Source organism: Aotus nancymaae, unplaced genomic scaffold (assembly GCF_030222135.1).
Source record: "Aotus nancymaae isolate 86718 unplaced genomic scaffold, 86718_ANA_hifiasm-v0.15.2.pri h1tg000004l, whole genome shotgun sequence".
NCBI lineage: Eukaryota > Metazoa > Chordata > Mammalia > Primates > Aotidae > Aotus > Aotus nancymaae.
This window is the reverse complement of record NW_026988415.1, coordinates 1,833,874-1,861,448: the sequence shown is the minus strand read 5'-3', so window position 1 is coordinate 1,861,448 and position 27,575 is coordinate 1,833,874. Positions and strand designations below refer to the sequence as shown.

At 38.8% G+C, this 27,575-nt stretch overlaps 1 protein-coding gene across 6 annotated transcripts in view; it reads left to right on the top strand.

Moving 5' to 3' along the window:
• The window catches only part of AFF2 (ALF transcription elongation factor 2), a 485,376-nt gene that overhangs the window by 312,530 nt on the left and 145,271 nt on the right, over positions 1-27,575 (top strand). For 3 of the 6 annotated variants that reach the window (XM_012467114.2, XM_012467110.2, XM_012467109.2), the window contains 3 exons: positions 17,594-17,680; positions 20,628-20,664; positions 21,362-21,395. In XM_012467114.2, the coding sequence (XP_012322537.1) occupies positions 17,594-17,680; positions 20,628-20,664; positions 21,362-21,395 (158 nt within the window). The remainder of the gene's footprint in view (positions 1-17,593; positions 17,681-20,627; positions 20,665-21,361; positions 21,396-27,575) is intronic. The other 3 variants (XM_064360746.1, XM_012467112.2, XM_012467111.2) reach the window with 1 other exon arrangement.

The following is a 27,575-nucleotide window of genomic DNA, read 5'->3' as shown; positions in this document are numbered from 1 at the left end:
AATCACCATATCAATGCCAAGAAGCAAGTACTATTATCATCCCCTTGTTAGATAATGACGTAGAAGTACTCTGAGCTTAAGTGACTTTCTAAATTCAACAGCTAACCAGTGGCAGAGCCAAAATTTCAAACCAGGCAGTTTTTGGTGATTGTGAATAATGTGGGTATTAATAATTGTGTAAAGATTTGTGCATGAACACATGTTTTCATTTATTTTTTGAATATACCTAGGAGTGGGATTGCTGAGTCATATGCTTAGAGTATGTTTAAATTTATAAAAACCATACTAAATTGCTTTTAGAGTGGCTGTACCATTTTGCATTTACACAAGCCAAGTATGAAAGACCCACTTACTGAGCATCCTTGCCAATATTTGTTCTTACTACTATTTTTATTTAAGCTTTTCTAATATATGTATACTGGTATATATTGTGATTTTAAATTGCATTTCCTAAATGACTAGAGATGTTGAGCATCTTTTCATGTGCTTATTTCCCATTTGTGTATCTTTTTTGAAGAAGCGTCTGTTCAAATGATTTACTCGTTTATTAAATCAGGTTGTCTGTTACCTTATAAATGAATCTTGAGCGTGTTTCTTTCTGGATATAAGTCATTTATCAAACATGTGATTTGCAAATATTTTCTCTCAGGCTGTGGCTTGTCTTCTCATTTTCTTGGTGGTATCCTTCTAAGAACAAAATTTCTTAATTTTGATTAAACCCAATTTATCTTTGTTGAATGTTATGGATTATTATTTTGTTGTCAAGTGTAAAACTTTTGGTTTAATTCAAGGTCAAAAAAATTCTCTCCCATATTTTATTCTAAGAGTTTTATTTAGGTTTCATTTTGGATTAATTTTGATATGTAACATGAGGTATAGATTGAGATTTACATTCATTGTGTTCTAGCACCATTTATTGAAAAGATTGTATTTAATCTTTCTCCATTGAATTGCTTTTGCATTTTTGTAAAAAGCCAATTGACCATATTTGTGTGGGTCTATTTCTGGACTCTCCAGTCTCTTCTACTTGTCTGTGTTCCTGACTTTTCACCAATACCATAATGTCTTAATTTCTGTAGATATTATGTCTGAAAATAGCATAATATGAATCTTCTAACTTTGTTCTCTCCTAAAATGGTTTAGCTACTGTAGTTCCTTTTCCTTTCCATATGAATTTTAGGTATATCATTTATATTTACAAAGAATTCTGCTTGAATGTTAGTTAGTATTGTGTTACACCTATAAGTAAATGTTGAGGAATTAACACCTTGCTGTGTTGCATCTTTCAACTCATGAAGGTGGTCAGTGTACCTCTCCGTTTATTTTGGTTAGCCACTCCATTTTTAGAGGGACACTGGTAATATATAATGCCACTTTAGAGAATTAATGGTATGAGAAAAATCCGAACTGCTAGAAAAACTATGTGACCAAAGTTATTCATTACATGATTCTTTGTAATAGCAAAAAAAAAAAGTTACTATATAACAATAGGAGAATAGTTACGCAAACTCAGATTTATACATTCAGAATCATAATCAGCCATTAAAAAGATGGCTTTGCTGATGATATGACAACATGAGGAAAAATTACGAGATAATGTTAAGTAAAATAACCAGAATATGACATTTTATGTACTTAATTATTATATCTCTATAAAAATATGACTAAAAAGAAACTGAAGGAAAACATTCTTAAATGAAAGCTCTTATTTTGTTAGAGTTAGAATTATGACTGAGTTTCTTCCTTTTTAATATTTTCTCAATTTGCATAATTTATATTACTTTCATAAAAATATTTAGGAAGCAATTTACTCATGTAATGAACCTGCACGTTTACCTCCTGAACCTAAAATAAAAATGAGAAAACAATTTAAGAGGTGTGTTGCTGAACTAAAATTCATTTAGCAAAGTAATCAGGACAGTGGGTAGCTTCCAAACCAGGATGAGTAAAGAGATAGACTAGATTAAACAGCAGAAAGTTGAACTAGAAGAGGGGACAGGCTGTGGCTGCCTGAGAGACAACCTTGTGGAAGCAAGGGCTCAGAGGCTTCATTTGGGATAGAAGGCCTCAAAGGTGGAATCCAACTTTTGAGGGGCAGTTATAGAGGTATAAGTGTTAGGGCAATAAAAGCAAGACTGTTCTAGGAGGGCATCATGTTTACAGCAGTAGAGCTTGGCTTTTCTCAATTGCTGAATGTTTTTGGGTAAATTAACCATTTTGTATCTCATTTGCAAAAGTATGATAATATGACCTAATTCTCAGAATTTTGGGACAATTAAATGAGATGATGCATATGAAACCTCTAGAACAGTGCTTGGAGCACTTAATTAAAGTCTTCCTTTCTCCCCTGTTCTAATTGGTAAATCTGTCCAAGGAGGTGAGGTCTTTGTCACTGAAAGTCTTCAAATAGAGGCACTGTGCTCCCCCAGTACCTACAGGATAAACTTCCCAATCCTGATCTTGGCAGTCAAAGTCCTTCCTATATGTCACCACTCATGCCTATCTCATGTCTTGCCAATTCCCCCAACTGTGTGCCCTTTTCCACATCCATTGCAGACTTCTCCCCTTTTATCAAATGTGCCATCTCCTCCTCTGCCTCTGTGTGCTTCCCCCTACCTCTGCCTGGGATCTCATCTACTCCTGTCTTTGTCTGGTGACCTCTTGTTTACACCATGTAAGATCCAGCACAGAGATCACAGATATTAATGAATTAATTTCTTGATCTGTCTTCTAGGTCCTGATAGCAATTTTTATATACCTACACTTGCCTTTGTATATATGTATGTTGGGGGTTGCCTCTTATGGAAGAATGTGAGGTCCATTAGGGCATAGTCTGTGTGGAAATCCTTACTCTGTCTCTTTGGCAAATTCCAGGCGCCCTGCACATACATGCACACAAACGTGCCAAGTGTAGGAGCATAAAAAATGCTTAGAGTAGATGCAATGCGTTTATTAAATGAGTTACGTTTGTAGAGGAATGGTTAGAGAAATGACCTCATAGTGTTATTTCCAGCCAAGGTACAATAATGATTTGATTTTCCATGAAAATAGTGTAAGGTAAAAAGCAGATAATAATGCTTACTGGATAGAATAATTATACAAATATTAGGCATTTTAATGACTCCATTTCTTATTTCTCCAAATGATATATTTAGCACCATTTTTGTGCTTTCTCCATTGCCAATTTCTTTTTAAGAAGGGCAAACACACATGCAGCTCTAATCATTTAGATGTGTCTGGATGCTTGGAAACTTGACTACTGTATGTTCTCCTGCACATGGACCTTGAGAGCTTGTTTGGATGTTGTAGCAGGGAAGCACAGCTGCTCCTATACCTTTAACCTAAGAAGGGTTCTCCTCTAAGGAGAAGCAGTGATAAGAGCGGAAAATGACACCCATCTAGCAACCAGATCAGTTGAATCAATCCTAACAATCAGTGGGTTAACAGATGTCGCAGCCCAACAGTCATCACATCTTCAATTGCCAATTATTATTTCATACCATTGTTATAGCTCATTTTTTATATTGTTCCTGAAAATACAATAATGTTGGCATTATCACTTTAAACAAGGTACTGAATAAAGACAGGGCCCCATATGCTACTACAATGGGAGAGATTTTCAAATCTCTCAAATAATGTTTTGGCACCATTCACTGTGCTTATTTATCATTGTGATCACAAGAAAAGAGCTTCCACAAGATACATTTTCTTCTCTAGAGTGATTCGTCTAGGTTTTTGTTTGTTTGTTTTTTGGCAGATAACCTGTATGTTGCTTCTATTAAATACTCCCTTCCTCCATTCCCCAAAGCCCTTCATTATTGGAATGAACACACTAACATAAACAGACTCATCCTGCTCTTTTCCTGGCAACATGCTAATTGGAAATTGCAGAATCATAAAATAAATAACTAAGGCCAATCTAAAACTAAGGTGTAAAAACAGCATCCTGGCTGTCTGGGCCTCTGATTATTTTCTATTCAACTCCCTTACTACTTCTGAGGACCTGTTGGGTTTAGAGGACCCCTAAAAAGCTAGTCCATCCTCCAACTTTGCAGCCTCCTCACTGCTCTCTAATCCAGGAGCCCCAGCCCATTGTCACACCCCTAGTGCTTTTGATGCAAAAGTGAATGGTAGGTTTGACACCTGGAGAATCCACCCTGATGTTGTCAGAGCCTGGTCTGTTAGAGTGGAGACTATGCAGCATCAGCCTTTGAAAGAACTGGAATTAAGATAAAAGCAATGTGCCCGTGACACTGGACCAGGAAGAGACCTCAGCGCTAGTTCTGATCCTACCACTACCTTATTCTGTGACCCTTAGCTAGTCTCTTAATCATGGTGTGCTTCGGGTTCTCCATCTGTAAAGTGCTGAATTTTTTGCATTCTCCAGTACAGAAACACCAACCACATGTGGCTGGTTATTTGAATTTAAATTAATTAAATTTTAATAAAAATTCAGTTCCTCATCCATTTCAAGCTCTCATTAGCAACATATGGCCAGTGTTTGCCATAGTGGACAACACAAAACTCAACATTTCCATCACTGTAGAAAGATACAGTGAACAGAACTGCCCTGGATTATCTCTTCAGATTTGCTCTAGGTTTTTATTCTGAGTTTTATCAGCAAATAAAGCCAAATCTTGTTTTACCTTCTAGACTGTGTATTCTAGACTGTGTTTAAAGTATATCTGACCAATTTATTTCCTCCTGAGGCTTATATACAATACATTGATCAAATTTTACTCTAGTTATGAGCAGTGCCCCTACTATATAAGACAGAACAAAAAATAAGGCTAAGTAGGTAGAAAGAGATAAAGCAAGTATTCCCACAACATAGAGAAGACTAGAGACATTTCAGGCATACACCTGGTTTGTTGGGCGATGCATGGACCCATATATTTCTAATTCAGGCCTCAGGCAAACTGTCTTTCCCTATGTTCAATAAGATTAATAATGCTTTCATCCCTAGGCTCTGGAAATAAGAGGGTACATCAGACCCTTGAACGGCCCTTTTATGAGAGAAATTGTACTGTAAAAGCCCAGGACTTGATTCATATTTGCTTCCTCTCTCTCTCTCTCTTCCTCTCTCAGTCTTTCCTGCACTCGTCAGCTTTTCCATCTCTTTAGACATCTACCTAAGGTGCATCATTAAAGGAAGGACCACAGCAGCACTTGGACAGCTCCAGTGACTTTAATCGTCCCACCTCCTTATAAAGGGAAATTGCTTACCTACACCTTGTTGTAGCACAGGGGCTTGAGATCTGGATTAACTTTAAAACGGACTGAGTCCTGAGAAAAGCCATTCATTGTACAAACTTTCAGTTATGCAGGGTAAATAAGTTCTGGAGATGTACTGTATTACATACTCAAAATTTACTAAAAGAGTAGATGTTTTATGTTTTAAGTAGATACTTAAATGTTCTCACAACATTTAAACAACAAATAAAGGTAGCTATGTGAGGTGATGGATATATTAATTAGCTTGATTGTGGCAATCATTTTACAATGTATACATACATTGAAACCTCACGTTTTATACCATAAATATATATTAATAATATTTCTTTTGTCACTTATACCTCCATAAAGCTGGGGAATAAAAAGCCATTAATTGGAATGTATTCTGGTGACAAGGCAAATTTAATAAATTTGTGCCTCTCCTTGGGGACAGGCTATTTTCCCTAACTTGCCATTTAGGTCGTGTGAACCTCACACTTGCCATTGAGTTGTGTGTGGCATGAGTAAGGGCAGTGGTTTCAAAAAAATTATGTTTGGTTATGTGACATGTAATCCCAACACTTTGGGAGGCTGAGGTGATAAGATTTCTTGAGACCAGGAGTTCAAGACCAGCTTGGGGTAACAAAAGGAGACCCACATGTCTATAAAAGTAAATTAATTAGCTGGGTGTGGTGGTGTGCACCTGTAGCCCCAGCTACTCAGGGAGGCTAAGGTAGGAGGATCACTTGAGCTCAGGAGTTGGAGGCTGCAGTGAGTGAGCCATGATCACACCACTGCACACCACTCACTCTGAGGTGACAGAGTGAGATCTCATCTCTAAAACCACACACACACACACACACACACACACACACACACACACACAGAAATGATGATAAAGTAGTTCTTATAACCACCAAAATATAATGGTCATCCAGAAAGGTGAAGGAGCCTTGTTCCTGCTACATGATTGGAGTGTTCCCTTTTAGAAAACCCGTCCTATAGAGCATGGTGGTGCCCAAAGCCTAGAGCTCAAAGCCAGACACCTGGGTGGAGGTCCTTGAGCTGCATGATATTGTCTCCAAAACTCACTTATCTGACGTTTGAAATAAGAACAATAAACTACTTCTCTGTATTCTTCAATGGATTAAACGTGGTTACATAAATGAAACAGTGAATTCTAACCCCTAAATACATACAAGCTCCTATTGGATTGTTATTGTGACTCTTCTTGTCGCTCAGAAATTCCAAATATTTTCAAAGTATAACTCTGAATTTCACATTTCAACCCTTCACAGACTCTTTATCTGATTTGGCCAAGGAGTTTAGATAGCCCCTGTGATTTTCTTTAGTATTAAGTATGTAAGCTCCTTTCATGTCTTTAATAGAGTGGATTTTTTTTTTTCATTTTTGACCACTCCATAGTTCATAAGGCACATTGCAGCTTTTCACATTGTCAAATTTGGTTAATTAGCCCAGGACTCTGCCAGGTTGGTTTTTGTCAGCTGTATAACAGCCTCTGTGGGTGGCTTGCAAATTTGTGATCAGTATTTAAAAAAAAAAAAATCATTTTGCACATTTATTTCCTTCTTTAATACAATTGAAGGAGAGACTATATGAGCAGGAGGCAGTGGTGGGGTTGTGGGAGTAGGAGGGTAACAGGCTGTGGAACTGGGAAGAAAGATGTGAGTAGAGCCAAGTACGAAACCACTGGTTGGCAACTGGCTTTCGGACAAGAGTTACAAATTGATTACAAGTAACGGTTGGAATCCCGGGTCTGAGAGATCCAGGTTTATATGTGTGTTGAGGATGGGGTAGAGTTCTCCTTGAGCTACTTATTTACTTCAAGACCAGTGTTTCACCTGCACACCAGAACCTTCCTAGGTAAAGATTTGACATTGTTCCCTTTGAATCTTCTATTTGGTGCTTTGCTAAATGTATAGCCAGGAGTAAAAGTATTGATCTGGTTACCCCAAGAGATGTTTTAGGCCAAAAAAAGATAGAGGTTTAAAGAGGATTTAGAGACATTTATGGGCAGTGGATTCTCAGAGGGATATTAGGGAAGCTTGCAAGGAAGGGTGGGGGTAGTTGGAATGCACCCCTTCCTTATGGTTTGTAAATGTTTTGAAGTACAAATGTGGATGTCCTAAAAGATGTCAATGGGAAACTATTAATAAACTTTTATAATAGTCTCCCTGTGTAATTGTTGCCTTTTAATTTTTTTAAAAAATAAGACTGTGGTAAAATCCAATAATTAGATTGGATTGATGTTTAACAAATACTTAGTATACAATATTTTCCACATATGAATCAATAGCTACTTGTGCCTTATACTGACAAGTGGCTATTTACACCAGGGCACAGAGGGACCTGCTTTCCTGGGTTTCACACAGGATTGAAGCTTTATAGAATGCCTGTGGGGCCACAGTTTTGTTCATACCGCTGGCCCCCAGTGTTCCTATTGAGTTTAGAATATTCTCCTTCTTCATTAAATATCCTTTTAGAAAAAGATATGCCTCTCACTTGTGCTGCATTTTTGCCATTGTTAATATGGAATACAGATGCTATTTATTTTCCATTATTTGGAGGAATTACAGAGAAAAACAAATCTGGGGAGAGGAGTGACTATCCAGGCATTCAGAAATACTCAAACTATTAGGGGCTTGGAATACTTGGAGGGGGCTTTCTGAATCAATTTCACTGTGACTTAGTAGTGGTTTTGATGTTGTTAAATTTAGGCTACTGCAAAGAATTTGATACCTCTGTTGGTTTATTTTTATTTTTATTGAGGGGTGTCTGGTGTAGAGGGCAGTAGAGAGGGCCTGTGTTCAGAAGTTAGACTGACATCTTGTGATAGATTTGTTAGTTAATTTCATGTGAATGGGACAAACCATTTCTCTTTTATCCCCCGGCGCTGTGATTCTAAGATTGAAATAGCTGTTTCAGAGGAAAGACAATTCCATGCAAATCATATTGGATGGAGTTTCAGCTGTGTTAGTGGCCTGGTACCTTATTTTTACTGAGCTCAGGAATAATGAGAGAGCAAAGCTTATAGACAAGTTGTTCACTGGAGGTTTCTTTAATAGATATTACTTCTTTATTCCCCAGCAATTGAGCCTCTGTCCCTTCTAAAAGCAGTTGTCATGAACTCCTCATTACCATTTTCCTTAATGTGGTAAGTGTAAACTACAAGAAAGCTATCATGTTTGAAAAGCTATAGCAGCCCTTAGAAATGGAATACTAACGCCTTGTGTAATTCTTTGAAAAGGCTTAAACTGAGGATTGTGTGAAATGTATCCTTCTGCCCGCCTTTGCCTAGAGTTGTCATTCTCTGGTACCTTTCACTTATAGCATAAGCTGACTTTCTAAAGGACTGCTGTGTTGATGCATCGACAACGTATTTCTCCAACAATGTGAAATCAACAAATCTTTTTGGTAATTTCTGAAGCATGATAACAAATCGTGCATTATTCTCTAAAAAAAAAAAAATAGAAGAAAATCAACTCTGATAAGATTATTTTAATTCTACTTCGAATGGTGACTGGTAATTGTTATTACTTTACTCTCATTCTAATTATGAATACTCTAGCTACCTAGAGAACCACCAGACCCTGTACCTGGACCTAGTCTAGCGTCCTGGCTGTTAGATGCCTTGCAGGGAGTAGACACTCAATAAATGTTTTCTGAATGAATGAAATTAAATATAGATTATTAGATATGGTGCTGGAGGAGAAGCCAATGAAGGTGTGTGAGTTTTATTAAATTGGTTTGCCTGAGCTGGTGCTAAAGGAGCAAATTGGAAGGCAACCATTAAGAAACATCTCATGCTGTGAGGATATAGCATGCCATTCCATCTTGTGAAGTGACTTTGAAAGAATAAAAAATATGGCTGTAGTATTATGAAAGCCTAGCGAATTATCTCAAATTAGTATATTTTAAGTGATGGTTGTTGTATGTAGTTGATGGGAAAATAATTTGAAACAGAAGAGCTAGAAAGTCAGTAGTGGCAGTTAAAAATAACTTTTGAAAGGAGTTACAATTATCTGATGTCAAAATTAGCCTCTTTTTAAGAATGTAAGAAACAGCTTCATCGTGTGTATACCTATGTAACAATCCTGCATGAGCTGCACATGTACCCCGGAACGTAAAGTATAAAAAAAAGAAAGATATACACAATTATTATTTTAAGTTATGATAATAAAGCTCTCAAGTGGGATTTTTTTAAAAAAAAAAGAATGTAAGAAACCATTTCAAGGGTTAGAAATGTTCAGAACTGGCCGGGCGCGGTGGCTCAAGCCTGTAATCCCAGCACTTTGGGAGGCCGAGGCGGGTGGATCACGAGGTCAAGAGATCGAGACCATCCTGGTCAACATGGTGAAACCCCGTCTCTACTAATACAAAAAAAAAAAAAATTAGCTGGGCATGGTGGCGCGTGCCTGTAATCTCAGCTACTCAGGAGGCTGAGGCAGGAGAATTGCCTGAACCCAGGAGGCGGAGATTGCGGTGAGCCGAGATCGCGCCATTGCACTCCAGCCTGGGTAACGAGCGAAACTCCGTCTCAAAAAAAAAAAAAAAAAAAAAGAAATGTTCAGAACTGGCCCTCAAGAAACTTCAGAATCTTGAGATGCCTGAACTGGACCACTTAGCAAAAGCCTTTTATCTTGATTCCCTTTGTACTACTGCTCTTTGCAACACAGTTTCTCAGTGGCCACTTCTTACATTTCTAACCTTTGAACTTGTGTTAATTTTGCCTGTGTCAAACAAGGCAAACAATTCAGTGTTGTTCAATCTGATAACATTTCCTAGTGAGGTGTCCAGTCTTCTATTCTGATTGATTCAACCTAATTTACACAGAGACGAAGGCCACAATAAGGATTAAAATTTACAAGGCAGTCATGTGTTTAGGGAGTCAAATCCCTTTAGTTAGATGGGCTGTGGCCTCAGGTTGCTGCTGTTGAAACCTTTTGCCTAACTAAAAGTCTGGTCGAATTCTGTCCACTATGTCACTATAGTGTTCTGTTCCCCTGTAGTTACCTTTGGAGACCTTTCTTTGCAGTGTCTGAATGTAGAAGGCCCAAGGAGTAACTTGGCCAAAAACAGGTGCAAGACTAGGCCCTGCACATGGTCATATATGTTCCTGTTGTATTTAGTGGGTGAAATGGAATTGATTGCATCTGACAATGGCAAGAAGACGGCTTAATTGATTGCCTGATTGAGTACACAGTGGAGATTCAGAATACTGATCACTATACTTCCCAATTGTACATTATAATTAGGGCACTTTTTCAATGGAACCCTGGTTTGGGGGCTGCCAGGATGAAGGTAGCCAATGAGAGCTGAACTTTTTGCATGTACAGTCCTGGATCCGAAGGGGAAAATTTCCAGATTCCCTTAAACAACTGCCAGCACTAAACAGTTTGAATAAAGAATTCAATTATTTATTTGAAGAAACTTTGCCAGGCTTTTTATACCACACCATTGAAATAATAAGTTAGTGTTAGAAACTTTTAAGAGAATTGCATTTTGTGTTGACCCATTGTTATGCCATGATTGAGAGAAGTTATGTTTAACTTAACAGTTGATTTTACACTTCCTCTCTATGAGCACTTGCATGGAAATCAGAGGAGCGATCTCAGAAGACAGTCTTGACAGCATTCCAAACAGAAGAATATTCATTCAATTGAATGGAACAGAGTTTTGACCACTAGAGAAGCTTGGCAGGAATGGTTAGTGATCAAGCCCAGGAAAGTCTATGGTTCCCCTGTTGTTAGACTTTCTAAGAGCTGAGCAAACAATCAGACAAATTGGGCTGTTAGCTGTCTCACTCTGAAACAATAGGCTCCCCTCAGCGTGTTCCCCTCACCCCTATTCCTGGGAGAATGATAAATTTCCTTAGCCAATTTAGTCAGCCGTGTTTATATGTCATGCAAAACAACTGCTCCAGATTTAGTTTTGCATTTTCTCATATGTATGGGACTTTACAGAGGTAAAGTGTAAGATTATCTGATTAGGTAAGGCAGTACAGTTGGCTCACAACACCCACTCCACCACCTTTTAGGAATCCCTTTTCACTGTTCTAGACAGAGGCCATTTCACCTTCAGAGATGAACTGCTCACTGCCTTCTAAGGCAGTAGCCTCCACGGTTGGAAAGTTCACATGATTGGAAATTCTTAGTATAAGTAAAATTGGTCCCCTGACAACTTTACTTATACAGCCAGTCTTAACCTCTTGGTCCACAAAGCAGTCTCAAATCTCTTTCACATGAAAACCTTTCATGGATTTAAAGACACTCCTCACTCTCCCTTTTCTATGGACTAAACTTTCCCTGTTTCTTTAATGTGTATATATATATCAGATGAGTGTTCCAATCTGTTACCATTCTGGTAGCTGTCCCTTAGAGATACTGCAGTATTCCCATACCCCCACTGAGATGGGACATCTAGGAGAGCACTCTGAGAGGGCCCAGTCAGGAAAAAGATCAGTAGCACTTCCCACATGCCCTACTTCTTTCCAAGGGGAATTTCATTTGGAACAGCCAAGCTCCCTGACCCTGGGCAAAGGGCCCCTGTCCTTCAGAAGCCTGCCTGAGGGGATTAGTAGAGAAGCAGGCAAATTCCTGTGTCTGTAGAGGCTGCACAGCAGCGTGGCTACACTCTGGTACACCGCACGGGGAGCAGCAGCCTGTGCAGATCACATCCAGCCTGTGAATCCTTTTACAAATGTGTAGCTCCCTCCATGGGCCCATTTTAACCTTACTCCTGCTATTGTTGTCCATTTCCTATTAACAGCCCCACTGCTGCTACAGATAAGGGCGCTAATGCTCCTGCCTGGCTTTGCTCTCCTATCAGGGAGAAGCAGAATGTCCTACAGGCTGGTTAGCAATTGATAGCAGATTGAGGGCCGAGGAAGGATTTGATTGCTGCTCTCCTAAACTCTAGTCCCAGGGCAGCCCTTTCTCTGCATCCTAAGGGCCCTGTTGCCTTATTCCCTCACAACCTGGTGTTCAGCTGCTTCATTCCTCCATTTCTCGCTCCTCACAGAACTGTCAGGAGCCATAGATACAAAGGTCCTAACTCATTCATTCAAACAAATTAGGTTTTCTGGTGAGTCATTAACACCGCCCCCACCCCCACACATATCTGTTTTTGTAAATGCATGAGGGCCTTTAGATAAAGAAACAGATTCAACAGTCTAATAAGAAGACCTCATTCACATACATGGGACATGTGGATTGAACATTTTCAGGTTTACTTTAGTTTTGGAGAAGGAAAGATGCTGATGTTTCTTCATCCTTAGTCTGTGATGGCTTGTAAAGCTACTCAGTAGGATGCCTCTTGGGAGTACACTATCTGGAAAGCAAAACTAAAAAAGAAAAGAAAGAAAGAAAAGAAAAAAATGAAGGAAGGAAGGAGAGAGGGATGAAGGAAGCAAGGAAGGGAGGGCCCCTCCAATGGAAATCAGAGACCAAGGTTAGTTACCATGACTCAGTTACCATGACTCGTCAGTTATGTACTTCTGATTCCCTGCGAAAATATTAATAAACTTAAACCGATTTTGCAGATGTATTCTTCTATTCAACCATATTTTTATTTGAGCCACTCAGCTGTTCCCATCTATTCTTAATCACAAGAATTTGTGAATACTTTCAAAATTGTATTTATTACGTTCTTGGTATTTCAGTAGAGGGAAGGGAGAAGGGTGTATGCAAGCCCCATCTTGAGCCTTGGGCAGATCCCAAGCTGCCTGGTTGCTGAGCCAAGGCATGCAGGCTCATACTGGCAATGCATAGCCATACCTGTTGGGCTGGTAGCAATGAGCTTTGAATGTGTGCAACACTATGTGGTTTCCAAAGCCCGTGCAGACTTATTAATTTGCTTTTCCTTATGTCAAGCCCCTGAGGTAGACAGAACACGTAGAATCAGAGATGAACGGTATTCCTAACTGGAAGCACTAGAGACCATCCAAGTCAAAGGCCACATGTTGTAAGCAGGAAAGCTGAAGCCCAGAGCAGAGAAGCAACTTGACCAGAGCCGCCTAGGTAGCTTTGTGCAGAGCTAGACTTGAATTAAACTCTCCCTATCTTAATACTTAGTCCAGGTTGCTTTGGGGGCTCTTTCTGACTATAACAACATCAATGAAATATGTGAACTATCATCATCATTTGCCCTCATTAAGGTGGCCATTTGAAAAATTGCCCTAATCATCTCTTCAGTTTGAGCTCTTTCACTGCAAGTACCTTAATATTTATGCTTAACGCAAACACATTATTTGAATAGCTACTATATGCCAGGTATAGTGATAGCCCATAAAAGGAATACACACATACTCACACACATGTGTGCCATACACACTGGTCCCCTCACTTCCAGTGACTTTCCCCACCACCTTGTTCTCTGCATCTTTGCTCATTCCCCTCTCAAGGTGATTTGCTTGTCAGGCAGTGAGCTCTTCAAAGAGAGGTACTTGACTTTATCATTTCTATGTCCCAGTGACTGGCTTATAATGGCTACACATTAAAAATTAGTAGAACAAATGCAAAGAATCCACCAAACAGATTTGCCATTTGCTGTGTGACCTTGGACAAGTCACTTTACCTCTTTGTGCTTCGATTCCTTATCTGTAAAAAGGGTGTGAGGCGAATCCCTGCCTGTTTAGTTTTTGGTACAAAAAGACCAACCAATTACTTACTACACACTAAGCAGGAGAGATGCAAAGGTGAATAACGTAAGGCTTGTGACAACACACGAGTTACTTGAGAGAACAGCAATTCAGGTAGCTGTATGTTAGGTGAGTATAGAATCCATTTCAGATTAGCAAAGCCTGGAACACAGACTGTCTTCTGCCCTTCAGCCTGTCGCATACCAAGCTTTTGTGTCTAAATTGGGCAAAGCAAGGATACCTGCAAGTGGTTCTGGATTTGTTTCAAGTCCTAGCCATGAGCTATGGTATAGATAATATGGTAGAAATTGAACCTTTTGTGATTTTGTGGGGTTTGACTTTGGGGTCTTCATATCACATTAATATAAGTGTCTTCCTATTATTAGAAATTATGTAGAATGCTCTATCACTTATGAAACCCATTCTTTGCCAAATACTAAAACATTCAACAGTATTCCTTAGTCTTTTCTTCGTTTTACATGTTAGTCAGTCTTACAAAGTGGAGACATATTTGTTATAGTGGAAAGAGTGTGCACTCTTGTACCAGTAGCCAACCTTCACTTACTACTAAATGTAAGGCTGTGTGTAAGTGACCTCAACTTGTGGAACGCCATTTCCTCAGTTGCCCACTGGGAATATGAATTCCTTCTCTCTCTCTCTCTCTCTCTCTCTCTCTCTTTCTCAAAGGATCAAAGGATCCCAAACATGAAGTAGTGCTTCTTTGTGGAAGTTCAGACTAACCTCAGATGTGTGTGTGTGTGCGTGTATGTGTGTGTGTGTGTGTGTGTCTAACTTATTTTTGTTAAAAGAGAAGTGATTCTTGGTATTATGTGCAGGTACTCATCATTGGATCCTATTGTAAAAGCTGTGGCAACATTTTGGGAGCAGGGGCTCATCCCTACCTGATTACTGGGTGAAGGATTAGCAAGAACATAAAATGTATTAATATCCTTCAAGTGTTAATGAAAAGGATAACAATGGAATATCTGCTGTGAACATGCCACAGTTTACAAGTCTGACTCATTTTGAGAAGTGAAAGAGCTTGCTCCAAAGTCTTTTGCAGCAGATATTCTTTCAGGAAATTATATTCCTTTAACTACATCCTGCTACTGTAATCAAATGCATCAGCGGTAACATGGACTCAGTGTGCTGTTTCATGAAATTTCACATTTTCAAATATAGTTTGAAATCAGTTGTAATTGAAAATGCAAAAGTTTGTGCAGTTTCATGTGGATTGGCCAACAGGGCGGTGCACTCCACTGGTGATTCAAGATAATCAGAATCTGCCTCAGAGTAAATACGGAAATCTAAGGGAAAAGCTACACCTTTGAGAAGTAACTTTATTCTTCCCAGTGTCTGAAACACCTTTTAATAAACCCAGAGGCACACCTCTAAAATCAGTGGTGAAACCAGATAAAACTAAGCCTCTAATCAATTTAGGCATATCCAGTAGTTGCTGAAAATAGACAACACTCCTTTTTCAGGCAGAGGCTTACTGCTGTGTTTTTTGACTCTGTCTAAATATGAACTATATTTTATTTATTTTGAAGTAAATATATTTTGACAAAAATCATATATACTTACAGGGTAAAACAGGATGTTTTGATATGTATATACATTGTGGAATGATTAAATGAAGTTAATTAACATATTTATCACCTCATATACTTTTTTATGGTGGGAATATTTAATATATCTCAGCAATTTTCAAGTATACAGTACATTATTACTATTAATAACTATAGTCACCATGTTATACAATGGATCTCCAGAACTTACTCCTTCAAAATGAAACTTTGTATCCTTATACCAACATCTCCCCCATCCCAAGCTATATATTTTGAATGATCTATTTTGGAGACGAGCCTTAATCAGGAAAAACCATCTAAATTTTTAAATACATCATTGAGTATTTTAAAAACTCATAGTAATTAGAATTCAGCTTTAAACTGTTGTCACATAGTTACTTTGGGGCCAGTTTTGATGAATACATGAGTAGGATTTGTCATAAATGTTATCAACTGGATACAAATGCACAACTCAGAAACACTTGGAAGTAGTCTATCTCTTAAGTAGGTTAAGCACCTCCTCTAAATTGTGTACGCATTTTTAATGTACTTGCCTCCTCCTTTTTAAATAGTGCTAGGTAAAATTCCATCTTTGTCAGAATAATACTTACAAATTCTGCTTCAGCAGCGCCACTGTGAATGAATCTGTGAAGTATCTCTTTGCATTACAGCTCTTCATACATCAAAGACTCTTTTTGAACTGAGTAATTATAGAAGGGAAAAAAACACCTTGTTTTAGTGCTACCTGAGAGTTCTTATTATTACCTTTGAAATGACTAATTATGTTACTTATAAAGACTGGAAAAAAACAAGTATTATGAAACTTACTCATTTAAAGAGACTTTCATAAACTTTGATCCCCTTCGTCCCGCCCCAAATCCCTCCTTTATGTCTATCATGACTTTTGTTTAATGCTTAATGTTTATATATGAAAATGATGACTCCAACACATACTGACTCCCGCCTTCTTCACAAAACTTATCATCTTTCTGTTGCTGGGATTCTGAGCATGTGATTTAATTATCTTTGTTCTTAGGGTAAAGCATGTTGGTCACGTGCCCTAAAACTCAAGTAAGATTTGAACAGCACCTCTTCCAAACTGAGTATTTGAAAGTGCTGCTGATAACAGAGGTGGGAACCTCAGGGGCTTTTCCTGTTTTGAGACTTGAACTCACAAATACACTGTCTGTGTGTATGGCTGTGTGAAACCGAGCTATCAATCACATAGTAGCCTTCTCTGTGAATGAGAAAGAATTCTCCTCAGCTGCTTCATCTTTGCATTGGAAAACCCACAATATGTGCATCACGTGTCACTAACAGTTGGACTGTATCAAGAGAAGATGAGTATCAGAAGGCAGTGACAGTACTGTGCTCCCTTGAGCTGACAGATCACAACTGGAATAGGACACCATGAGTTAGGAGTGCCCCAGGCAATCTGGAATTCCTCCTGGAAGCCCCAAAGATAGTGACAGAGTACAGAAATTGAGCATTAGAAGAAAAGTTGAAGGTTCCCAATAAATGATTGAAGAAGCTGAGAATGTCTCAGCCTGGCGAAGAGACCATGATAGATGGATTACAATCTTCCAACAGCTGAAAGCTTGTCATTCAAAAGAAGGAGGAGATGTATTCTGTGCAGCTCCAAAGTACAATCTATAGGTAGAAGTTCCTGGGTGACAAGTTTTTAGCTCACAAGAAGGAAGAGCATCTGCTGGATGGTCCAAATGACTTTAAAATCACCTTAAAAATTAGTTCAATTGGCCGGGCATGGTGGCTCACACCTGTAATCCCAGCACTTTGGGAGGCCGAGGCAGGTGGATCACCTTGGCCTGGCCAAGATGGTAAAACCCCGTCTCTACTAAAAATACAAAAATTAGCTGGGCATGGTGGTGAGCACCTCTAATCCCAGCTACACAGGAGGCTGATGCAGGAGAATTGCTTGAACCTGGGAGGTGGAGGTTGCAGGGAGGCGGAGATTGCAGTGAGCCTAGCTTGCGCCACTGCACTCTAGTCTGGGCGACAGAGCAAGACTCCTTCTAAAAAGAAAAGAGTAAATTAAGTTAGTAATTATAAAGGACCTACTCTGTTTACTGCCAAGAAAGGGCTTGATTTTCTATGTGCCCTGAAATAAAGTTGCTTTATTTTTCCCCATCAGGAGATGACCCATTCCTGGCCTACTCCTCTCACTGCCATGCATACTGCTGGACACTCTGAGCAGAACACATTTTCCATCCCAGGACAGGTCAGTTCTCCTCCTTCCTGCATTTTTCTTTGTGTTATTTTAATTATGCCAATCTTCGAACTGGATTCTCAGTGACAAAAATGGCCTTGGTCTTCTAGTGCCATAAAATCTAGACTCTCTCTCTCACCCCTCAGAATAGCAATATGAAGATCATTTTTATTGAAAGTGAGTCTTTAAGATGATAGACACACAGACACTGGCATGCATATCTTACTCCATAGGGTGTTGTCCAACTCACTGTACCTAGAACGGATGAATCAGAGATTGAAGGACTCATCCCTTAAGAAATATCAAATAGATGATGGAACAACAACAGTCATATTTTAAAGTCACAAAACCTGTACTCTTTAATGAACTGATTTTCATTTTTATCACTTTCCAGTTCTTGCTCACAAGAAGATGGATCTTTACAAAACACCACATCACATTGACAGAGCTTTTTCTTCTACAGTTCTATTGTTAAATGTTTAATATTATTTTTATTTACTTTCTCCCAGTAAGATTTACTTCATTGCCAGCAGTTTTTAAAATGCCTAGACATGGCTATTCTGACATGCTTTAAAAATATACATAATGTCTTCCTTTCTTCACCCATTCCTTTCTTCTTTCCATCCATTTATTCAGAAATAATTTACTGAGAATATACAATGTACTTAAAGTTAGGGGTAAAAAAAATCCTCTACATGTTATCACATAGATCACAAAACAATGTAGTAAATGTCTTTATAGAGAAGATAAGACTCAGAGTAGTATCTAACACTCCCCTGGGGAGTTGAAGAAGTGCTCACCACTGATGTAGCGGCATTTAGAGGATGATTAAGATGCTGATGGGTGAAGAAGGGCGCAAGAGAAGAATACGGCACGTAGAAGACTAGCGTGAGCAAGGTCATGAGAGATGAGGGATCATGCTGTAATGCATGGTTATATAAGGTCTCAAGTGGCAGAATTAAAGTTTGTGTGATGAAGAGTGGAAAGAGAGGAAACCTGGGCAAGTAGGCGCATCTTTGGAAAGCGCCTCAGATACCACCTGACGGAGTTTGGACTTTATTTGTAGAAGGACAAACACCCAAAGGAGAAACACTTAGGTTTTAGGGTAATGATTTTGACAATAACACTGGTCCAAACCTTGATTAATGATCTTCCTTCACCTATGAAAGAGGTCAGAACTAAATGAACAGTGAACTCACTGTCCCCGTATGGGTGTATGCTATTCCTTTTTTCATTCCCACTCACCCTCTTTAGGCTTCTGTGACTTACTGTCCTCCCTAGCATCTCCAGCAAAGGGAGCTCTCCATCCAGTTCAGGTCCAACACTTGGACAGCAATTGCAGTGTTTTCAGCTGGGTTCTCCAATTTTGGAGGTAATTTGTGCAAGTTGAAATTTCGACAAGTGTATACAATAGAACTGTTGTTTAAATGGGCTTTTGTAGTAAGTGCACAATTTAGAATCAGGCACAATTTGCATTTTCTGTCAATTATCTGTGCTACCATCGACCCCATAATAAAGGTAGAAGCAAGTGGGCTAAAATGGTGAAAGCAAGAAGTCTATACACTCACTCCTGTTTCATTGGATTCCTGCCGAAATGTTGGTTTGAAAGAAACGTACGTTGTAAATAACAAGCAACACATACAATGGTACCATGTGCCTCATGTCATCATTTTTTGTGGACTCCTTTGCTATTGGTTTTCACCTGTCAGTTTTCTCAGCGCCTGTGCCTCTACAAGTGTTTCCCCTTCCTTGCCATCTGTGATTTGCAAATGAGTGGGAATCAAGTAGTCAAGCATTTTAGAGTCCTTTGTCAAAAGACAGTTCTCTATCAGGGAGAGCACAGAAGCCCCTAAGCAGCAAACTATATGGGCTTTGTGACAGACAGCTCTTTCTCTAAGAGGTCTTTTCTGCCTCTTACTGAGTTTGTGGTAGTCTTCTGGAGTGGTGATCTTGCCAGAAGACAAATCTCTTGAGCAACAGAACCATAGTGAATACACTGGAAATTACACTTTTGATTAAAGCAAAGTGTTATAGTTCTTCCTTATTTTTTATAAAAGATAAAGAATAATGTGAACCTAGTTCATCTACAGAGGGTCAACATTAGGCTTAATAAATAGATTACTTGGAACAGTGATTGATAGAACTAATTCTTGTATTTACTTGAATTCATTGTCTCCAGTTTTGGAATACCTGCTTTGTGGTTTGTACTGTTTCTCTTCCATCGATATGGTGCCATGTGTGCCCTGAACATTACTGTAATGCTTCTGCCTTCAAGTTTTGTCAGTATCCACACAGGTGTGCCAGACTCCCAGCAAGGCAGTATGTGCAAATGTGGATTTCTCAAAACAGTGAATGAATTGTGTTTAGTGTGACTTTCAAATCAAATTTAACTTCCTTTAAATAACACAGTCCACCAACATTTGACATTGCTTCCTATACTTCAACAGACTTGCAATGCAGTTTTAAGAACACTTCTTATATACAAAATGAGGTACATCTGTGCAATGTATCATAGAAAGTTGGATCTGTTTCTATAAAAGGGAAAAACTGAGCAAATCTATTAATTATGATCGTTTACAGTTTTAAAACAAACACGATTGTTGACTCAAGCCCTCTTTACTCTTTTAGAGACATCGTTTTCCAGCTAAGTGAGAAATTCTATACTTCAATTACACACATATGGGTCATTTGTTCCCATGTTACACACATTTACAAATAGATACGAGTCTTACTTAAAATTTTGATTAAATGGCAGTTATGATCATGTTGCAGCAGGTTTGGCTGGCAAATATTTATCCTTCAAATAGAACTATAGACAGAAGCCTAATTAATGGAATTGTTAACAGCAGTTTCCTATTTGCAAACATTAGTCAACTATATCTTCAGCAATGATTAATACACGTCTATTCTCCTTGTGTCATTTAACTAATGTTTGTATCATATATGTTCTTCCTTGTAGGAATCGCAGCATCTGACCCCAGGATTCACCTTACAAAGTAAGTGGTTTTGAAAAATCCTTGTTAGTCCAAACATCTATGTCCTCTGCTCCCTCACTTTTTCCTTTTTCCTACTCAAAATCATTAAAACATGAAAGAACAACAATAACAAAAAGTTATTTTAGTTGTTAATTTTTAGCTCTTAGAAGTAAGTGAGGCCGGGCAAGATGGCTCATGCCTGTAATCCCAGCACTTTGGGAGGCTGAGGCTGGCAGGTCACGAGGTCAGGAGTTCGAGATCAGCCCGGCCAACATAATGAATCCCCCATCTCTACTAAAAATACAAAAATTAGCTGGGCGTGGTGGTGCACACCTGTAGTCCCAGCTACTCGGGAGGCTGAGGCAGGAGAATTACTTGAACCCGGGGGGCGGAGGTTGCGGTGAGCCGAGATCACGCCACTGTACTCCAGCCTGGGCAACAGAGCGAGACTCCATCTCAAAAAAATAAAAAGAAAAATAGAAAAAGAAAAAAAGAAGTAAGAAGATGCAAAGTTTGTCTGTCTATACCTGGCCTTTTTCACTTAACATAATGACTTCCATTTCCATGATATATTTAATTGGTTCCCTTTTTTTTTTCTTCTGTTACTTATCGCAAAAAGGTAACTTTGAGGATTGCATATTTGGAGATCAAGTTAATTCAGAATAATCATTTGACAGTAGAAACATGAACAGTAATTGTTTATATCTTTTCTTTTCAGAATGGAATGACCCAACCACCAGAGCTTCTACAAAGTCAGTATCTTTCAAATCGTGAGTGGGTGGATTTCCAAATCAGGCCTTTTTGGGGATATTTGTCAAGGAAACAGTGCCTTAGTGTTGAGCTAATCTTGTTCTTTCCTCTGCTCCTTGGAACTATGAACCTTGACTCATAACAATATGTAGTTTGATTGGGGTGTACGGAGAATCAGATTTGTTATCATCTTAGTCTGCTTGGACTGCTATAACAAAATACCATAAACAACATGGCTTATAAACAACAGAAATTTATTTCCCGCAGTTCTGCAGCCTGAGAAGTTTGAGATTAATCCACCAGCATAAAGGGCATATTGTGAGGGACCATTTCCTCTTACTCTAATCCAACATGGTGGAAGAGGTGAGGGGTTTCTCTCAGGCCTCCTCTTATAAGGGCACTAATCCCATTCATGAGGGTTCAACTCTCATGTCATCATCCCCTCCCCAAATACCTACCTCCTAATTCTATCACTTTTGGAGTGAGGATTTTAGCATATTAGTTTTGAAGTGATTCAAACAGATTATAGCACCCATAATAAGTAACAGTAAAATTCATGAGATCACCATTAGGCTCTCTAAGTGTGTAGACACAGACCAGGATGACACCTGGGATATGAGAACAACTGTGATTTCAGTGAAAAAAGAAATCTCTAGATGGTTTGTTTCCCACATTTTAACTAGTTATTCAAACACTGTATAATTTCAGTTAAAGACATTATTTTACAAAATATTCAGCCAATACTGACTGGGATGGACAAGGGACATATCTAAGTAGCCATGATTGCACATGAAATGTTGAGTGAATTGCTATGGCCAGTCAGCCCATGACCTCGCTATTTACAAGTCATCAGGTGCCTGTATATTAAAGACAAACAAGGGCATCCAGGAAGAGCCCGGCACAAGGTACTGCATGATGGTGGGTTGAAGTTCTGAAGCCAGGGCCCTGCAATTCACTCAGCACCGTCTTCATTTTTTATTAATGCTAACTGAAGGAGGGGTTTGGAGAAACCAATTTCCTCAGATTAACTATTGTAGATTTTCTAATATCCATTTGTCCATGAGAGTATCAAGGGAGTTATTTCTCTCACAACTTCTTTCGTACCTAATAATAGAAAATGGAAGTCGACTTTTCTGTGTAATAGGCACATACTTGCAATTTTTCAAATGAAATAATTTATGACATTAGTGGCCTAATGGCACACTTGAAGTGAATTGCTCACCTTTTGGAAGATCATGAATAATTGCATAAAACAACTAGGAATGACTCCCAAATAGACTGAGGATTTGAGAAAGTCAGTGGCATTTCTAAGTTCTTGGTGCAGTGCAGTAGCAAAGCCCCAAAGCCCTGACCCCATCACTGGTCCATTTATTTGGTTTTCTAGACTGATCTGTGCCTTCTAATTCAAAGTTCAGTTTCAACAACCAATAATTCTCAATTTTAAGAAGCAAGAAAAAACAAAAGAAGGGGATAATAAAACCATAATTCCGAATTAAGGACCAAATTATATGAAAACACAAAAATCAAAGTCATCTTTGATACTGTACATTTCAGCTTTTCCATTAATCACATTTTGAATTGCCCGTCCCCTTGTTATTCTAGGAAACAATAGATCTAATCCTCTCTGCCTTCCCTCCTGCCTTACTTCATCCCCATTAAAAAGTCAATAAGATTGAGACACACACACACACACACACACACACACACTCACATGCATTAGAAAACCAACACATTTCCAAACTTGAAAAAATATAAAAATATATTTTCTAGTGTAAAATTATCTTACTCCTAAAGCAAGAGTATTAGGCTCCTACTGTGAAATATGCTGCTTTCCATATATATCATAGAATGCTATGTTTCAGCAGTTTGTAACTAACAGAAATAAACTCGTCAATTGTGGTTTAGAGGCTGCACTTCCAGAGAACAGCACTTCATAGCAGAGTAATATATAGTGCAGTCAATACGACTAAAATACCCTATAGGAAGCATCAGTAAAACTAGAAGACACTGAGTCCATTTTATGAATGAGCTCCTGTCTTTTTGTCTGTTTGATCTAAAGTCCAAGCACTGCCTATCAGATTTTAGCTGGAAAAAGTTCACTTCTTATGATACGGTATGGGTTTAACATGGGACAGATCAGAATTGTAATAAAGTTATTTTTGTTTGTAGCTTCCAAATTATCTGCTTAGCCATTACTATCATTCTCCCATATTTAACTGCAGTGTGCTTTTTAAGCCACCTCCTAGGATTTTCCATTTGGCAGAGCAATCCTCCCAGTGATTAAGATCATTCTGAGTGTAGACAGACTGCTAATGCCTTCACCTTGGCGAGAAGCAGCCTGTAAGTCAGCCATGCAGCAGGAAAGACCCAAAGCCAGAAAGTATCCTAAGCACACTCCTGACACTTAGTGCAGTCAAGAGAGATTAGAGTCTTGTAAAGCAGAATCCCTTAATTACTGGGACACTTTATTACTTTTCCTCATCTTGGCCTGTTTTCCCTGGTTGACAAAACACAGATCTTCCATTGGAGTAAGCATTGTTGATAAGGACTATACACATGGGCACCAGGTCTGAAAACAGTGTGCCTGAGTATAAACTTGGAACTAGCCAGTCTCCCTCTTTCTTTTTGACAGTTACTGCTCTGTCCGAGCCTGACCCCAACAATATGACTGGCTTTTTGGAACACTGGGTATTTTCCTTCTCAGTATACTCCATTGGCGTACAGTGCTTTTTATCAGTATCCATTCATGACGTGACATCCTACCCACTTCAGCTGGAACTCTGAATGCTTATGAGGCAAGAGTACTGAACTGGGGAAGTTTGGAGACCTAGGTTTACTCTCCCGCTTTGTGTCAGTTGTGGTATTGGCGGGGAAAGTACTGACCTAGGATCCAGAAGATATGAGGCTAAATCACAGAAGAATTTATTTTTGTTTCAAAGTATATAGATAGAGTCTCTTAAAGGAAATTAAATTAATGAGTGTATGTGTCTACACTTGCAGGTATACCTACAAACATTTGTCAGTGTTCAAATTTAAGTAGTTATACTCTTTAGTAATTAAATCTAGCAATATAAAAATACATTTAACTTTAATCATGAATACTTTCTGGAGGAGAAAAGACCAGAAGTTGGTCTCACATCCCGCCCGCCCCCCAGCTTCTATGAATCTGAGCCATGTTACAGTCTTGAAACAGCCCCCACCTAGGTCTTCTAATCAAGTGGAGTTTGTAACCTCCCCAAAAAGATGTCTCTGTCCCAAAAAAGAGGGTGAAGCATGGCATAAGAAGGTGAAATTGCAGTTCTCAGGGCTGTGGAGTTGTATGTTTACACAGTAATATCATGTCTGTCTATTCTGTCTCAAGATCTGTTTATTTCAATGACAGGATTCAGGCTCTGAATGGACTCACCAGTCATTGTGTTACTTTGTAGTTACATAATGAATTTATTAATGCGCAGTGAGGAAGAAAACAGAAACCAAACTGAAGAACTTGGATTTTCTCTGTTCAGTTGGACTGATTTATCCAGTGGATTATAATGTCTTGCCAGTTACCTGTCAGTTCAGTGGCCTTCTAAAATGCATGACCTTGTTGGTCTTTTATGGACCATCATAGGTAGGAAAAGATAAGATGTATTAAGTCACCCTGAGAAGGATTTTCAGGCAGCTTCCATGAACTCAAGGGTGAACATCCAGTTAGTTCTCAACTTCAGTTTTATGAGTACTTTTGAGGGGATGGCACCTCCAAATATCAAGTTCCTTTGTAAAACTTGGTTGTCATCATTGGGACTATGTCCAGGTGGAAACCATCCAGACACCCATTTAACTGAGCAGCTCCTGTATTTTAAACCATGCTGTTGAGAATAGCTGGATAGTTTCCATATAATCTTAATATAGCAATATAGCTGTAATGCTGTTTTTTCTTTCCATAAAACCAGTTCCCCAACTTCTGGTAATAACTATATGTTTTAAAACATCCCAACTCTGGATTCAGAGAGTTGATGGAAGGTCTTATGGAGACAGACTGGTTGAGGCCAGCCTGAGTTTACATGTGGGTGGTTGTTATGCATGTCTCATGAAGACATCCTTGATTCTAGCACTAATTAGGAAGAAAGGGCACTATACTATCACAGGGGTGGCACACACAAACAATAATTATTGTGCTGTTGAGAGCAGGTGCCACATGCTTTTATGTACATTGCCTTATTAAGTGTGCCAGCCATTGTGGAGGTGCTACAAATTATTCCCATCGTACAGATAAGAAAAGCAAAGCTACAATAACAGTCCTTCTTCCTGAAGTGTACCCAGTCCAGTAGAAAGGCAAACTGGTCATGGCCACTTATTTTGAATGGATACTTTGGCTATAAACCTACAGAAGAGCCCCCTGAGTTACAGTCCTCCTTAGTGAGAAAGTTTGAATGCAGCCCGAGGTCCCTGTGAGTTCAAAGCTTCCTTTCATCCTACTGAGTTTCTCTTCCCCACAGGATTTGATAAGTTCAGGGATTTAGTATGCCAAATTTGTCCTTTTGTACCTGGACACAGCATTCCCACAATCTGGTGGGATATAGTCCCGCAAGAAATTATACCTCTCTGTTTTCAGTGACACAAAACTGGGTCAAATTATTTTATTTAAAGAAAATGCCATTATTTCTAAAGTCTTCTGTAAGTGCTATGAAAATTTCATTACCAAAGAGAATAGAAAAACTGTGAGAATGTTTTCCAGATTGCTATAACCAATACCAGAACTACATTATTTCTTAGATAAATTTTGAAAATATTTTTACTAAACGAAATAATTCATATTCATTACAACCCTGGCCATCCCTTTACCAAAGCTTTCATCACTGAAAATGTTTCCTTTGAGATTTTGATTTGAAATTTAAGAACCGCAATGCATGATTGCAGAGCAATAACCCACTCTCTAGCAATTTAATATATTCTTCCCCATGTAGATGTTTGATCTGCTACTTAGATGCAATTTTGGTAGCAAAGTGACTGTGTAATGGGGCGATGAAAAAATGGCTGTTATTTTCTTAATCAGATTAATTCTTAATCAGAATTTATGATTTGGTACTTGGAATTTAAAAATACTACTCATCAGTTTGAGACTTATAAAAGCCAAACCAACGCTCCTGATAAAGTGGTAATCTTGATGACTTTACTAGTTGCAGCCATTCTCGTTTTTAAATAAGAAGTATACCAACTCTTGCTTTTAACTTGTCTTGTATGCGCTGCATCTCTGAGCTTGCCAACTTTTCCTAAGGACTTAATATATTTTTGGAAGTCCTCCACTGCATCGGGGCAGCCACCTGGGAGCAAAGAAAACAAAATTTGGCAGCCTGTTCAAGCTGTGAATTAAAGGTAATTCACAGTTTGAAATGAATCAGCGTGAGGTCCTTAAGAAGAGTAATCAGACATCAAGAGGGTTTTATGTTGAGGATTGTATATTGGCTAATGTGACAACAAGCAATATTGGCATTTTGAATGTTTGCATCAAGAACTCTGAAGCTGCCAAGGCTTGATGGGTACCAAGATCTCAAATGGGGGCTCCCGTCACAGAGAGCTGTAGATTTACATTTCTATCACAAAAGCTGAAAACAAAGGTAAGTTGGCTCAGCTATCATAATTGAAAGATCAGATCTGATATTTCTGGTGCTGTGATAGGACCTCAGTCTATCATAGGATTTGTCTATCTCAGATGACTTTTGAGACACCTCTGTAATTGAAAGCAAATGTAATGTCTCTCTCTTTGTGTCTCTCTCTCTCTCCCCCCACCCCCGGGAAAAGTCAAGCATTTCTTCCTTTCTACTAAATTTCATTTTTTTCAACAAATATGCATTTAGTACCTACTATATGTAAAGCTCTGGGCTAAACACTGGTAAATCAGGGTGAAACACTGCATATCATTGTCTCAAGGAACTCACGGTCTAGTGACGATAAGCCTTGCACCGACAATGCCGTCAACCCAACTAACTCATAGTTACTGAGTGCCTACTATGTGCCAGGCACTTCCCATGTACTTTTTTCCTTACAAGCAATCCCATGGTGTTCATCATCATTATAGTGTACAGAAGTAGAAACCAAAGCTCACAGACATTGAGTGAGTTGCTTAAAATGTCATAGTAACAAAGAGGGGAGGCAGAATGGGACTGACTCCAGAACATATGCTTTATTTCGTTTTATTTGAG